The sequence below is a fragment of the Dreissena polymorpha genome, chromosome 1 (genome assembly GCF_020536995.1).
Source record: "Dreissena polymorpha isolate Duluth1 chromosome 1, UMN_Dpol_1.0, whole genome shotgun sequence".
Taxonomy (NCBI): domain Eukaryota; kingdom Metazoa; phylum Mollusca; class Bivalvia; order Myida; family Dreissenidae; genus Dreissena; species Dreissena polymorpha.
Window position 1 is genome coordinate 42,971,272 of NC_068355.1, and position 14,926 is coordinate 42,986,197.

A 14,926-nucleotide genomic window follows, 5' to 3' on the forward strand; every position below is an offset into this window, starting at 1 on the left:
ATTTACAATGAAAATGGGCTAATTTTTTTCTCAGATTTTAATAAGGCATTCGACAGTCTGGATCATGCTTTCATGAGGAATAGCTTAGCTAAATTTGGTTTTAAATACGCAATTATTAATTGGATTAATTTGTTTTACAAAGACGCTAAGTCATGCATAACAAACAATGGTCACTTTTCTGAATACTTTAGCATACAAAAAGGTGTTAGACAAGGCCGCCCGCTGTCTCCCTACATATTTATAATTTGTATAGAATTATTGGCAAATGAAATAAATACAAATGAAAATATTTCCGGTATAAGAGTGAAAAATACAGAAATCAAACAAACAATCTTCGCAGATGACGCATGCTTCCTCCTGGGTGGATCCAGATTGTCATTTGAGACCCTTATTGCAACCCTTGACAATTTTTCAAAAATATCAGGCCTGAGCCTAAATAAAAATAAATGCACTGTTCTGCGCATAGGACGTATGAAATTTTCAAACATTATTTTCTGTAAAAAACGCAATTTTTCTTGGACATCTGAAAGTGCAAAAACGTTAGGTATAACATTTTTGAATAACACGGACGAAATGACCGAGTATAACATCAAACCAAAGATTAAAGAGTTTAAAGATTGTCTCGCAAAATGGCAAAAATGGAAACTAAGTTTAATGGGAAAAATTACACTTTTAAAAACATTCGCCTTTCCGAAACTTATATATCCTTTAACAGTTTTAAATAATGCAGACAATGAAATTATAAAAGACATAAAGAACTCAATGTTTTCATTTTTGTGGGATTATAAACCAGATAAAATCGCGAGAAACAAAATTGTTAAAAACTACACAAATGGAGGACTCAAAATGATTGATCTCGAAAATTTTAAAGATGCGCTAAAATCAAGCTGGGTGAAAAGGATGTTATATCAACCAACAACAAAATGGGCAAAAATTTACAGTGACATGCTTGAAAATAATGGCAATCTCTTTATCTTTAAATGCAACCTAAAATCATCAAATATAGACTCTTTGGAATTGAAATCTAAATTTCTAACTGAATGCTTAAAAGGATGGTGCCGCGCGAACTATATAGAAAAACAGACAATCATAGGGAAAGAAATACTCTGGAACAATTCAAATATATTCCTATTGAATAAAACATTGTTTTACAAAACATGGTTCGATCGAGGTATTACACAAATAGAACATATCTTTAACTACAGGAACAAACATTTTCATACCTTCACAGAACTTCAAGAATTATATGATTTGCCCCGTTCTGATTTTTTAAAATACCGCACGTTAGTTGGTTGTATACCAAAATGCTGGAAAGAAAAAAATAACAATGAAGAAAGGTCATACGTGCCACCTAGTTACCTAATTAATAGAATCACCCCGACAACAAAAATATGCAAATTTATAAACGAACTGTTAATAGAGAATACACATATAAAAAACAACAAACAAGAACACAAATGGGAAATGCTTTTTAATAAACAGTTACATTGGGAATCAATATTTACAAATAATATTCAAATCACAATAGATTCCTCCTTAAGAACGTTCCAGTATAAATATATGATGAACATTGTTCCCAACAACGAAAATCTGTTTAAATATGGCTTTGTAGAATCTAGTCTCTGTGATTTATGTTCAATGTCTGTTGAAATTAATATGCATTTGTTTTGGAATTGTCCTAATGTTCATATTTTTGGAACAACATTGAGACATAGATAAAATCCCAACTTAGCATTAGTACTGATTTCAAGTTGTCTTATGAATGTTTTTCACTTTGTTATACTTTTATCAACAATAGGAACTGCTCAAACTGTGTCAATTTTTATTGTATTACTAGGAAAATATTTTATATTTAAATGCAAATATCAACGATGTCCACCAATTTTTCAAAGATTTTTGGAATATTTTAAATACAAAATAAAAATCGAAGAGATTATCGCAAGCTGGAAGGGTAAAACTGAAAAACATACTCAGAAATGGAATAATTTTGTGATTTAATTCTGTTTTCTTAAATTTCTGGGAAAAAAGAAGATAAATATGTTAATATATCTACTTCATATGCTTTTCTACTTGTATACGTTTGTGTCCTTCATTATTCAAAACCTAACACCTTTTTTCATTTTCATGTATATATATATATATATATATATATATATATATATATATATATATATATATATATATATATATATATATATATGTACTTTTCCCTGTGTAAAATGATGGTATGTGCATATATTATGTAGTGAATAAAGTACTAAAAACGGAAGAAAAAAAAAGTTATGCATAAACAACAATGTACGGGTCAACAGGGCTGTCTTCATGACTACTTAACTCGTGAGTAAAAATATATTGCTAGCAAATTAGTTGTTTTCTTTATTTTCATCAATGATCTTATGTATATACATGTGTATTTTCAATTTGTTTATGGTGTCAAAAATGAAAAGTTTTGTACAAGGAATTTTTAATCATGAAATTATATCCTTAGTGAGGAAGGTAGTAATATTCATTTAACATGATGGTGATATGATGGTGATTGCAAATTGTCTTTATATTCAGTTCTCATAATACTTTCTATGCTTTCAGAACGTCCAAAAGGACAATTTTGTTGTTATTTTGTCTAATTTATCTCTATGAAATAAAAAGGATGATAAAAAGTGAAAAAAAAAAGAAAAAAAAGTTTTGAAGCAGTCAGTGCTTTTTAAACGGACTCCCCCCTCACCGTTGTTTTATTTTTTTTCTTAAATGGTGTGGTTTGTGTCTGCAATAAATATTTCTTCAGGGATTTACGCGTGCACCATCGGGCAAACATATTTAGATGTATTCCACAAATGTATCCGAAACTGTGACATGCATCTGATTATATCCGTACACTTTGCGCTTAACCCATTTAGGACTAGTGAACTCCCCCATCCTTCTAAATTCAATCAATTTATTTCCAAAATTAAGGATGTCTAGCATATTTATTTCTATATTTATAATATTTCTTACAGAAATTCCTTTAAGCAAACAGCAGAGACCCTGATGCATCATGCGGCGTCTCTTCTGGGTCTACACTGTTTGCCAAGGCCTTTTTCTAGACTCTCTGCATAAATGGGTTAAGGCCATACGTCCAGACTACTGATAAAGGTTGAGATATGTAGGGTATCTAAAGATGCAATTATATGTATGCATGTTTTGGTGCGCACTGTTCGCCAACCGTTGTGTCCCTTTAGCCTTTAGCCCGAATTTACTTGGCTCCTAAATTTCATGATAACGGCGTATATTTCTTCATAATGTGCATTTGCTTGGTTGATATGAAATTGTATTTGGGTTCAATGTACTGTATATTTTTATCTAGGTAAAAACGCCCACCCGTTTAATACAAATAGGCCAATTGATTGTCGCACGGAATTTTTATTTGATGTTGTGTGTATTCAATATAACCTACGATCTGTTTTATTGGAGCTTTGTGCTTATGTTGTTTAATATTATTGATGACAGCCATTTATTTGCTCAAGCCTAAGGACAGTTGATAACATTCGTGTTAATGTCAACATTTGATTTACTTCGCATATTAGTGGTAGTGAATACTAATTTTCAATATCCATGCACAGTTAAAAACATATTTTAATGTTAACTTTATCAGTATTATACAAAACTGCAGTGACTTCAACAAGCGCTCGTCTTAGATCGTGACGGCCCAGATAAAATGTGGCCATCAATAAAGTGCTTCTGTATCTCATCAGGATGCCATGCATCATTTGAAGTCACGACAGTTGCAGCAAGTGCTGTGCCATTACTATGACCAATGTAGAAACTGGGACACGGACATGCGGGCACGCGGAATGTGTTTTAACAAGACAATCGCCAAAGTTTTTTCCCCAAAGATGATCGAAATGACATTTTTCCAACTTTTTGTAACAGATTTAACAAATAATAGAAATTAATAACATTCTAAACGCTTATTAATATATTTTGGAGTGTTTCTATTGTTTTCTTTTTTGTATTTTTTGTTTTGTTTGGTGGCAATAGGTGGGTTGCTTTTACAAAGTATAACATGAATGGCGTTTGATTGCTCGCAAAATGATTTCGTTAACACTCCGAAGGTCTTAAGCATCGAATCACCCACACGTTTACAAAAGTTCAGATTGCTTTTTTAATCAAAAGGTAAGTTGTTCCAGACCAAGTTTGGTATACTGTGTCATCTTACCTTTACGTTGGTATCAAACTGATACAAAGGTGCATGATATACTTTTTATCATACCACAACATTTGTAACTGCCTGATACAAAGGTGCATGATATACTTTTTATCATACCACAACATTTATAACTGCCTGATACAAAGGTGCATGGTATACTTTTTATCATACCGCAACATTTATAACTGCCTGATACAAAGGTGCATGATAGACTTTTTATCATACCGCAACATTTATAACTGCCTGATACAAAGGTGCATGGTAGACTTTTTATCATACCGCAACATTTATAACTGCCTGATACAAAGGTGCATGATATACTTTTTATCATACCACAACATTTATAACTGCCTGATACAAAGGTGCATGATATACTTTTTATCATACCGCAACATTTATAACTGCCTGATACAAAGGTGCATGATAGACTTTTTATCATACCGCAACATTTATAACTGCCTGATACAAAGGTGCATGATATACTTTTTATCATACCACAACATTTATAACTGCCTGATACAAAGGTGCATGATATACTTTTTATCATACAACAACATTTATAACTGCCTGATACAAAGGTGCATGATATACTTTTTATCATACAACAACATTTATAACTGCCTGATACAAAGGTGCATGGTATACTTTTTATCATACCACAACATTTATAACTGCCTGATGTAAAGGTGTATGATATACTTTTTATCATACCACAACATTTATAACTGCCTGATACAAAGGTGCATGATATACTTTTTTATCATACAACAACATTTATAACTGCCTGATGTAAAGGTGCATGATATACTTTTTATCATACCACAACATTTATAACTGCCTGATACAAAGGTGCATGATATACTTTTTATCATACCACAACATTTATAACTGCCTGATACAAAGGTGCATGATATACTTTTTATCATACCACAACATTTATAACTGCCTGATACAAAGGTGCATGATATACTTTTTATCATACCACTACATTTATAACTGCCTGATACAAAGGTGCATGATATACTTTTTATCATACCACTACATTTGTAACTGCCTGATACAAAGGTGCATGATATACTTTTTATCATATCACAACATCTATAACTGTCTGATATAAAGGTGCCTGATAATCCTTGCGTCAGTTTTATATTACGTCAACAGAGATACATCAGTAATGCTTGGAAGTACCCGGTAGGTCATTTTACTCGAAATCAGCTATAAAGTCTTCATTTTTGGTAAAATCAGATTCAGTCGATACCAAGATTAAAATACATTTTATTAACAAAAACAAGAAACAGCAAAAAAAAATTATTTATTTTATGCTTTCCGGTGGTTTATCGAGAAATATTAGTGAATTAAAACTGATAATTCACTGTCCCAAACATTGAAAAATAACAGTGAAAATTATCGATAATGTTCACAGTTTTACTGTGAAATGACGTCATTTTTTTACGAAATGATACCATTATTCTCCAGTTTTACTCTTTTACAATGTAATTAAACGTTGAAAAAGCATAAAAAAGGAAAATTTGTTGGATTCGATGGAATATCTATTTTAATTCACTCGTGATCATATAAAAAAAATAATCTGTGATAACTTTTGAATTAAAATCGATATTCCACCGAATCCAATAAATATCCTCTGTATAAATGCGAAAGTTCTCATGATTTACACTTTAAACGTTTTACATCATATTCATTCCCGATAAAAATGCAGCGTCTTATCGATAATATGTAAATATTTCTTTAAAAATTAGTCTTTAGATGTATGATAAACATGAAAACGTGTTACTGCCCTATCTTTTTGTATTACATCAGTCGAGGCGAATAAAAACGGTCAGGCAAGCCTCGCTGTTATTTTAGGCTAAGCATCACCTGATACATTACACAACAATCGGGCAGTAACCTTTTATTCTGAAATTCGTTATGTTTCTCTCATTTATATTGTTTTACACTGGAGCGTTCTACTTCCGCTGGTTAAATCTATCGATTTTAAACATTTAATGGCGACCTTTAACAGGCAAAAATCTGTGAACATGTCCCTGTAATAATGTCCAAACTATCACCACGTTGATCTAAAAACGTAAACGTATGTCTAAAGCTTGGCCTTATGGTTACACCAGGAACCAGTGACGATCGTGGGGCATATGTTTCACCATGTTAAGACTAAATATTTCTAGACCTTATGATAAAAGCACAGAAGTTGAATGAGTTGAAGCAACAGTTATTGCGCTTCCATAAATCTGCTAGTATTTATATCGTATCCTATTAAAAGTTCGTTTTTAAAATCGGGTTGTGATTATTTTATTAGGCATGCAAACTAAAACTTAAATAATCATGACCGTACTATTTTTCTCACCAATTACGTTATTGTTTTGTGTGCATCGTAAAGGCGTTCATGTTCATTCGTCGATAGCGAACTGACGTAATAATGTCACGCTAACGTAAACGACATTCCGTTCGACGGATATTAAACCGAAACTGAAACTTTTCTCATGCGACATCGAAAAATTGTTCGTGATGGCCTTAAGAATGCTGAAATCACGATTAAAATCCAATTTGTGCTAAAATTATAAAATATAATGAGAATAATGTTTTCTTAATTTTACCGGTGTATTTACTATATGGAACCACATTCAATTTATGCATGCGCCGACGGTTATGCTATTAAAGTCTGAAGTTGTACGACTTAAAATATATCTGGAGCAATTCGTTTTTTCTTTCGCATTGAGCACAAAACCCGTTTGTTGAATACAGCCTTGGGTAAAAGTTTTACGCATAAAAACCTTTTCAACTTTTCGCCAATCCGTACTTGTCCACATTTGTTCTTATCTCAATATGCTTATAAAAGTTTAAAATATAACATGAGGTCAAGCTCGAAACGAAACGAGATTTCGAAATCAAGTCCTTATAGTTTTAAAGAGACCATTTGACATGCGGAATCTACTTTAATCGTTTAAACAGTTAAGGGCACTTTCACTCCGCCTTTAATTTCGACAGATTATCGTCTCACACATTACTGATAACGTCTCTGTTTGAACTGAGCGCCGTGTTTCTGTACGAGGAGGTCATTATGATCTGATCAACCACTACCGACAAGCAGATAGTGACAATAAACGAGCAGGTAACTAGCGTGGTATTCACTCACATATCTTGTATAAAGGTGTAACAAAAACGCAGGAGGCCAATTCTCAATGAAGCTTTCGAAGAGGCGATGATGTAATTGTTGCAATTCGCGGTTCTTCATTCTTTCATTTTGTTTTAATAGTGGTTCCATTAGATTCAAGAATTAAAGAGAAGTTAGTTCTTGGATATTGTTCCTGCTGGTGTATATTGGGATTTAGACAACTTCAAAACGCACAAATGAGCGAAACATTTAAAAATGAGTTCACATTTTCCAATGTTGGATTTTCGCATTCTGACTCGGAAGCTCTTGTTTTTTCGCAGGTAAGGTTACAACATGTATTTATGACATATTTATTTTCAACCTTTAGAGTGATTAGCTAGGCTTGTGAATGTATTTTTAATATTAATAAAACATGCTTTTACCGGTATATTATACAATACTTTTAGTTTCAAATTTATTGTAAAATTCACAGAGAATACATGTATGTCAGCGCTAACAGAACAACGGAAGTAGAGATTTCCTAATTTTGGGTATAGATTACATAACAAATCAAACCAAATAAAACATAGTGTAAACTCATTAAAAGTGACGTTTTTATTTAACGATATCGCTGTATTAAAAAAAAAATATGTTCACTCTTTAAGAACGAAATATGTGAACGATTAATAAAGAACCTTTATGTTAATTTACTATTAAAAACGCTACATACAAATTTATCACATGCTTTACCCTGTTTCCCATGTAATACAACCATTACATTTTTTTTATATTACACATGTGCAATACAACATTTTTAAGCGTTTTGATTGGCTTAGTTTTCGTTTATTGACCAATCGCATTTTGTTATTTTGCTGAAATGATGTTGATGTCAAATGACGTCACGAAATGTAAACAACATTCGGGATTTATCATTATGTTTGCGTAAATATTTATTTCATTTGCTCATTTAAAAGCCTGTGATAAAAAAATCTGACACTCGTTGTCATACCATATTTTATTAAACTCGTCCAGGAAATTCGTTAGAATACTTGCCAAAGGCTCGCTTACTAACAAAATTCATAAACTCGCTAAATAAAATATAGTATGATATGATAACTCGTGCCAGATCCTATATATTTCAGTTATGGTTTTCTTCATAATAGGCTTCTATGTATTTGTATAGAGATAATTCAAGAAACGACGTGTATAAAGAACTAAGTACATTTATTGTAAAAGATGTGAAACCACGAACAGCAAGTATAAAAAATTTTACAGTGTAAATCACTTCGCTAGATCTTGTCGATATTATCTTTTGAAGGTACATGTATATTGCATTAACATAAAAATTTTTTTTCACGAAATAACACAATCGTTAAGTTTGTATTCTGTATAGTAGTGGTATTTCATGATCGATATTATTTTCTGCAACGCTCTATGGCAACCACTGTCAAAGACAGAGAACGGTAACTCCTGGGGTACATGTTGTTGTCGTTTTGCACTCCTGAACATTATTAATATACATATACAGTAGATGTTATTGACAAACATCCGTCAGCTAAACTTCCATTGAAAACATACGTCGTTTAAAGTTCAATTCTTAAGTATTTGCTCAATACAGTTTGATCAACAATCAACGTATTTCGCAGTATCAAATAGATATTATGTGTCACTTAGTTAGCCACATTTTTAGTTGTCCGACAGTCATTGTGATGAAATAACTAATTTTACATCATAAAGGTTTTCTGTTCACTTAGTAAATGTTATAAGCAATATTATGACAAGATATGAACTTATTTTTCAATCAGTTAAAAGTTGTTCGGATACATAATTAACAACGCGTAAATGATAAATTTAAACAGGCAAGCGTACGGTAACACTGGTGACGCGTGCTTTTATCATCATCATCATCATCATCATCATCATCATCATCATCATCATCATCATCATCATCATCATCATCATCATCATCATCATCATCATCATCATCATCATCATCATCATCATCATCATCATCATCATCATCATCATCATCATCCCCTTGAACGGTTAGGCCGTTGGGGTGGGGGGATGAGGGACGACGATAGAGAAATCCTCCTCAAGTCAGGTGTTGTGTGCTGCTGCGAGTAATTCATCCATGGGAAGGGATCTCCACTCTGTAACATTGTCCATCCAGCTTTTCTTCTGACGGCCTCGACATCGACCTCCCTCTAAAGTGCCCAGGAGAACAGTCTTGCACAGAGAGTTTTGCATTGTGACGAGTCAAAACCAAACCAGCTTTGGTTGTTTGACGGTCGCCAATAGGGCCTCTTGTGGACCAGCAAGTGTTGCAGTTATGTTCCGAATGTATTCGTTGTGGACCAGCAAGTGTTGCAGTTATGTTCCGGACGTATTCGTTGTGGACCAGCAAGTGTTGCAGTTATGTTCCGGACGTATTCGTTGGTCTTGTGTAGTAGATGCGGAGCAGTCTTTGGAGACATTTATGTTTATATGCCTTTATCAGACAGACAGACAGACAAACGGACGGACAGACAGACAGACGGACGGACGTACTGACAGACAGACAGACCGACAGACAGACAGACGGACAGACGGAGGACGGACGAACGGACGGACAGACAGACAGACAGGCAGGCAGGCAGGCAGGCAGGCAGGCAGGCAGGCAGGCAGGCAGGCAGGCAGGCAGGCAGGCAGGCAGGCAGGCAGGCAGGCAGGCAGGCAGGCAGGCAGGCAGGCAGGCAGGCAGACAGACAGACAGACAGACAGACAGACAGACAGACAGACAGACAGACAGACAGACAGACAGACAGACAGACAGACAGACAGACAGACAGACAGACAGACAGACAGACAGACAGACAGACAGACAGACAGACAGACAGACAGACAGACAGACAGACAGACAGACAGACAGACAGACAGACAGAAAGACAGACAGACGGACAGACAGACAGACAGACAGACAGACAGACAGAAAGACAGACAGACAGACAGACTGACAGTCAGACAGACAGACAGACAGACAGACAGACAAACAGTTATATAATCACATACACGTGAAAACATCCTAGTCGATATTAACAAGTTAGTTCATTTTGACTTAACTGAGTTGTATAAGCACTGGAATAAATAATATCTTAAATGCATTATCAAACTTAATTATTACAGATTTCGGACAACCTTAATATACAGACGTTTACTAAAACAATTATCAAACTGTTTAGCTCTACGATATGTCGATTCTCAAGCGCATTTTAACGTGAACGTTTGAGAGGGAAGGGCAAAGACGGTGAAAGTACACTCGATAACGATATGTGTCGGCGTGTCTGTCATTTGACCTGTTCTGTATACTGATAGTCAATGACCGTAAATTAAAACACAATTAGATATTAACAAATTTAAACGGGTCATTAATGCGTTTACATGACTAACCTTGTACTTTTTTAATTGCGTTTTCAATTGACCATTATATTTAATTTTAATAAACACAATCATGTATATACAAATAAACACGATACTGAATACAACCGCCTAAAACAAAATTACGATGTTCGAGGCGCTATGTCTTATGATTAATTAATGTTCAACTGTTTAAATAATGCCATGATTAATTATGTATGACGATGAATTATAATTAGAATACAGTCGTGCATGTGCATACCAGTTACTAAAAATTATTGCAATACCTTTTAGAAAAGAGCCTCAGTCACGTAAACGGATACATGGCGAATGACAGATTAATGCCTTATTGTTTTGTAATGCATCGGGTTAGACCCCGAATAAAAAATCGCAATGTTTGCCGAGCCGTTTTTATTGTTGTAAAGCCTGATATATTACGCAACGATAGGTCAGTAACGTGTTTTTCTGTTTATCATAACATAACGCTCCCATTTATAAATAAATAATATAATATTATCGCTACGAATCTTCGTTTTTGATGGGAATAGTTATGTTTTATGTGACGTTTGACGTGTAAATCATGACGTCATGAACAATTGCCAGTATATTTGAAAAAAAGTTTGTATCTGGTTTTGTTATTTTTTGGGTATAAAATGTTCTACATTTGGTTCCGAATTGTTTGTTTTGTTGAATCTGATTCATTTCTACTGATAATACCGACTTTACTGTTGATTCCGAGTAAAATGTCGTACCTGAAAACATTGAGTAATATAAACGCATAAATTGTCCATGCACCTTTGTAAAAGGCCGATAATTGCATAGATAATTGATAAATTGTTTTCACTATCGTTCTGTACTACACATCAACATTATATTTGTTGCTGTATTTTCAATGCATTAATAGATTCAGGGCTTAACATTCAGTGTTTTTTCAATCAAAATAACTTTAAGTATGCTGTTGCGACAGTGTGATGAAAGAATAAGCACTGATTATCCTAGTTGCGACCCAATTGTCCCCAAAACATCCTGAAATGCACGTCGCTGTACCATTTGTATCGTTGAACTGCCTGGACGAAATCGGGATACTGTCGGGAATGTGTGACCTCGGCTTTAATCTCAGCATTATTGCGTTGGGTTCAACTTACATAAAGCTAACCTTTGTGATTACATAAAGCTGATATACTTACAATTTTACCTATCAGGTGTGGCGAAGCCTATCGCTATCTCAATTAGATGCAATTTATCTTTATAAAAGTGCTAATTGTTTCTGCATCCGCGTACGTATCTGTTTCTCATTTTCCCCCACTTCTCATTTCATTCGACTTCAATTGAGCCATATGCTTCCCTGATAACTTTGTTGGCCCAAGCTCTGCACATTGCAAATGTAATTGTTCACTGAGCTACTTCATGAAAAGTACGTTGTGGTTCACATAGATAATGCATTTGGCCTTAATTTTTAGGAACACAAGGTTGTGAATCTCGACAATCTTATAAACCAGAGCTCGCACTGACGCAGGGTTTCTGAGTACATTAAACACTTACACGGAATCTAAACTCACTTAACCGGCAGAGATCAATTTGAGGTGCATTTTGATGGTTTGAATCCAGTTAAAGAACACTAGGGTGGTTCCCCTTTTAACCATAAAATTATTTCGAATTAAATTTTTTTGACTTTTTTAGGCCAATTTAATGCGCGATAAGATTTTTAAAGATAATTGAATTCATGGATATGATTATAAGTGCATGACTCAAATGTCCAAATGAACAAGTAAATATAGAAATCAACTGTTAACACGTTTATAGGTATTCATGTATATATAAAACATAATGTTCAAATTAACAAGTAAATATAGAAATTAATTGTTAAACAAAATTTAGAGGTATACATGTAAATATAAAATATTATGTTCAAATGAACAATGTAATATAGAAAGAAATTGTTAAACAAGTGTATAGGTATACATGTACGTATAAAATGTTGTTATATATTCTTTCTGATAGAAGAGAAAGAAACGTTTACCCATATTTATGTCCATGACTTTACCACTAATCATCAGCTGCACTACTGTGATGTCAGTTTTAGAAAATCGCGTCTCTAAATTATGCGTTATTGTGAATTGACCACGCAGATCTACTATGAAATTCTTTTTGTAGATTAAATTTACAACACTGTATTGTATTTGAATCATTATAAGACAGCTAACAGGCTTTAACAAGAGAGCATAACATCAAATTATTTAAATTAGGAAAAGGAAGCATACGGATATAACAATACATGAATATATGCAAACTACGGTATGCAATGTGTTTGTTATCACAATAATACTCATTTAGGTTATACTTATTATGAATGTCTCTTTGTATACTTTCAGTGGAAATGGAACCCCGGGATCTATTTGTCTTACCGCATGCTCACGGCTGGGTACGCGCTGTTTGCATTCATCTACACATTCCTAAAGGTTAAAAACCCTCAGCACAATCTTATGACGTACCTCACAATATGGTCGTTCCTCATACTGACTATTTATCTCGTGATGTCGGTGTTTGTGACGTCGTATCACATATATATGACGTCACGCGGAAGAAGCCGTTCAGTCTGCAAGAAATCGGTGTTGCCGAAGGCAGCGTACAGCGTATTGAATGGAATCTCAACCGGGCTCTCCAACACAGGGTTCACTGATAAGAGCAACGCCGGAGATGTGGTCAAAGACGTCAACGAAAAAATCGCACCAACTCCGTACGGCACTAATAATCAAAACGACGTCGAATCAGCGACGTCATCCCTTAGTGTAAAATCCGAGGTAACGTGGTACATGATTATGACGTGGATATTCGCGGATATAGTATACGTGTTCGCTTTAATAGTTACGGTTGTGTATTTCGGAGCGCTGAATCCATCGATAGGTCGTACTAGTTACGGGGACGTAAACGTACACGGCGTCAACAGCGTCCTCGTCTTGATCGACGCCTTCGTCGTAGCTCGACCCGTTCGTCTTTTACACGCGCTGTATCCGGCATTATACGGATTATGCTACGTCGTGTTTAACACCGTCTACTGGACGTTCGACAAGGACAACAACGTGTTGTATCCATACGTCCTCGACTGGAATCACCCTGGGATCACGTCAGCGTTCATTGTTGGACTGACATTGGTCGGAATACCGTTTTTCCAGCTGATGCATTTCGGGATTTACAAAATGAGACTTTACATTTATAAACGAATATATGGATCTGAGGTCCCCGGATGACAGACACATCATAAGTTGTTGTTTTTTGCTTTTTTTTCAACGTAATGCTTTATTCGTTGGAACTTTAAACGTCTATAGTGTTGAGGAGCTATAAAGAAATAGGCTACTTATTGAGAAAATCGACTAGAAACATGCTTGTAAAGCCTTAATCTGTGTGAGTACTTTTTGGTATAACTATTGTTTGGATTCGGACATGTTGCAATAAAAACATGTCAAGAAATGTACAGGCTATACTATACGTACAACAACAAATGGCATGTCACTTTGATTGATCATTTTTGTAGATCATTGATGGTGTATGTATTGATTATGATGTATCCTGTCACATGCCTTTAAATCAGCCTGATAACCAGGTAACCTAATAACCCCAAAAAATATTAGGCTAGTTGACCACGTGATCTCGAATATCCGTCAGGCGCTCTGTTTATTGTGAAATTACTTCATTTATTGACGAAATGACGTCATTATTCCAGCGAAACTATCCAGTTATACTCTTTTACACTGTAAATAAACGGTGAAAAAAAAGCATTAAATAAAAAGAAATAAATGCGACATGATAAATAGAATAATAGGTTGGTGACGGCTCACCCGATAAATTCCTCCGACTTGCCCGAATCCACGTCACCAACCTATTATTCTCCATAAATTGTATGAGTAGATAACGCTAATGCTTTAGGTTACTTTGCATACTATTATATGAAAGCCACAACGATGTGTCAAATATATACACGGACAGAAACGTTCAGGGTTCATTTGTATATTGTTTGCTATTCTGTATTTTTGTGAACAAGAGTGTAAGCATATTTTGGTTCTACAGCAGCAGCAATAACACCAATAACCACACAAGCAACGGCAGCGGCAGAAAGAGCATCAATATTACTCATTTGCTTTGTTTATATTTTTCTATCAATCTGTTGAGTCATCATTTTGATGGGAAAAACACAAAACGTTTGCAAAAATTTTGATAAACATAAAAAATAAATCTTTTTAAGA

At 34.5% G+C, this 14,926-nt stretch overlaps 2 protein-coding genes across 3 annotated transcripts in view; both read left to right on the forward strand.

Moving 5' to 3' along the window:
* The first annotated feature begins 7,198 nt into the window (after positions 1-7,198).
* Positions 7,199-14,678, forward strand: LOC127878330 (uncharacterized). Of its 2 annotated transcripts, none has more exons than XM_052424865.1 (2): positions 7,199-7,307; positions 13,058-14,678. In XM_052424865.1, the coding sequence occupies exon 2, from the start codon at positions 13,094-13,096 to the stop codon at positions 13,931-13,933; it is 840 nt and encodes a 279-aa protein (XP_052280825.1). In that variant the 5' UTR covers positions 7,199-7,307; positions 13,058-13,093; the 3' UTR covers positions 13,934-14,678. The 2 variants fall into 2 exon arrangements, with proteins under 2 accessions (XP_052280825.1, XP_052280819.1); XM_052424859.1 differs by lacking the exon at positions 7,199-7,307 and adding an exon at positions 7,318-7,630.
* The window catches only part of LOC127878343 (uncharacterized), a 29,568-nt gene continuing 21,875 nt past the window's right edge, over positions 7,234-14,926 (forward strand). Inside the window, exon 1 of the mRNA XM_052424877.1 lies at positions 7,234-7,346. The gene's annotated coding sequence lies outside the window, so the exon portion shown is untranslated. The remainder of the gene's footprint in view (positions 7,347-14,926) is intronic.

What these genes read in the sequence shown, in the direction of transcription:
- LOC127878330 (XM_052424859.1), top strand. Translation starts at nt 7,547, where the DNA reads ATGAGCGAAACATTTAAAAATGAGTTCACATTTTCCAATGTTGGATTT. An exon ending in AAGCTCTTGTTTTTTCGCAG is followed by an intron (nt 7,631 to 13,057) that starts GTAAGGTTACAA and finishes GTATACTTTCAG; the next exon opens with TGGAAATGGAACCCCGGGAT.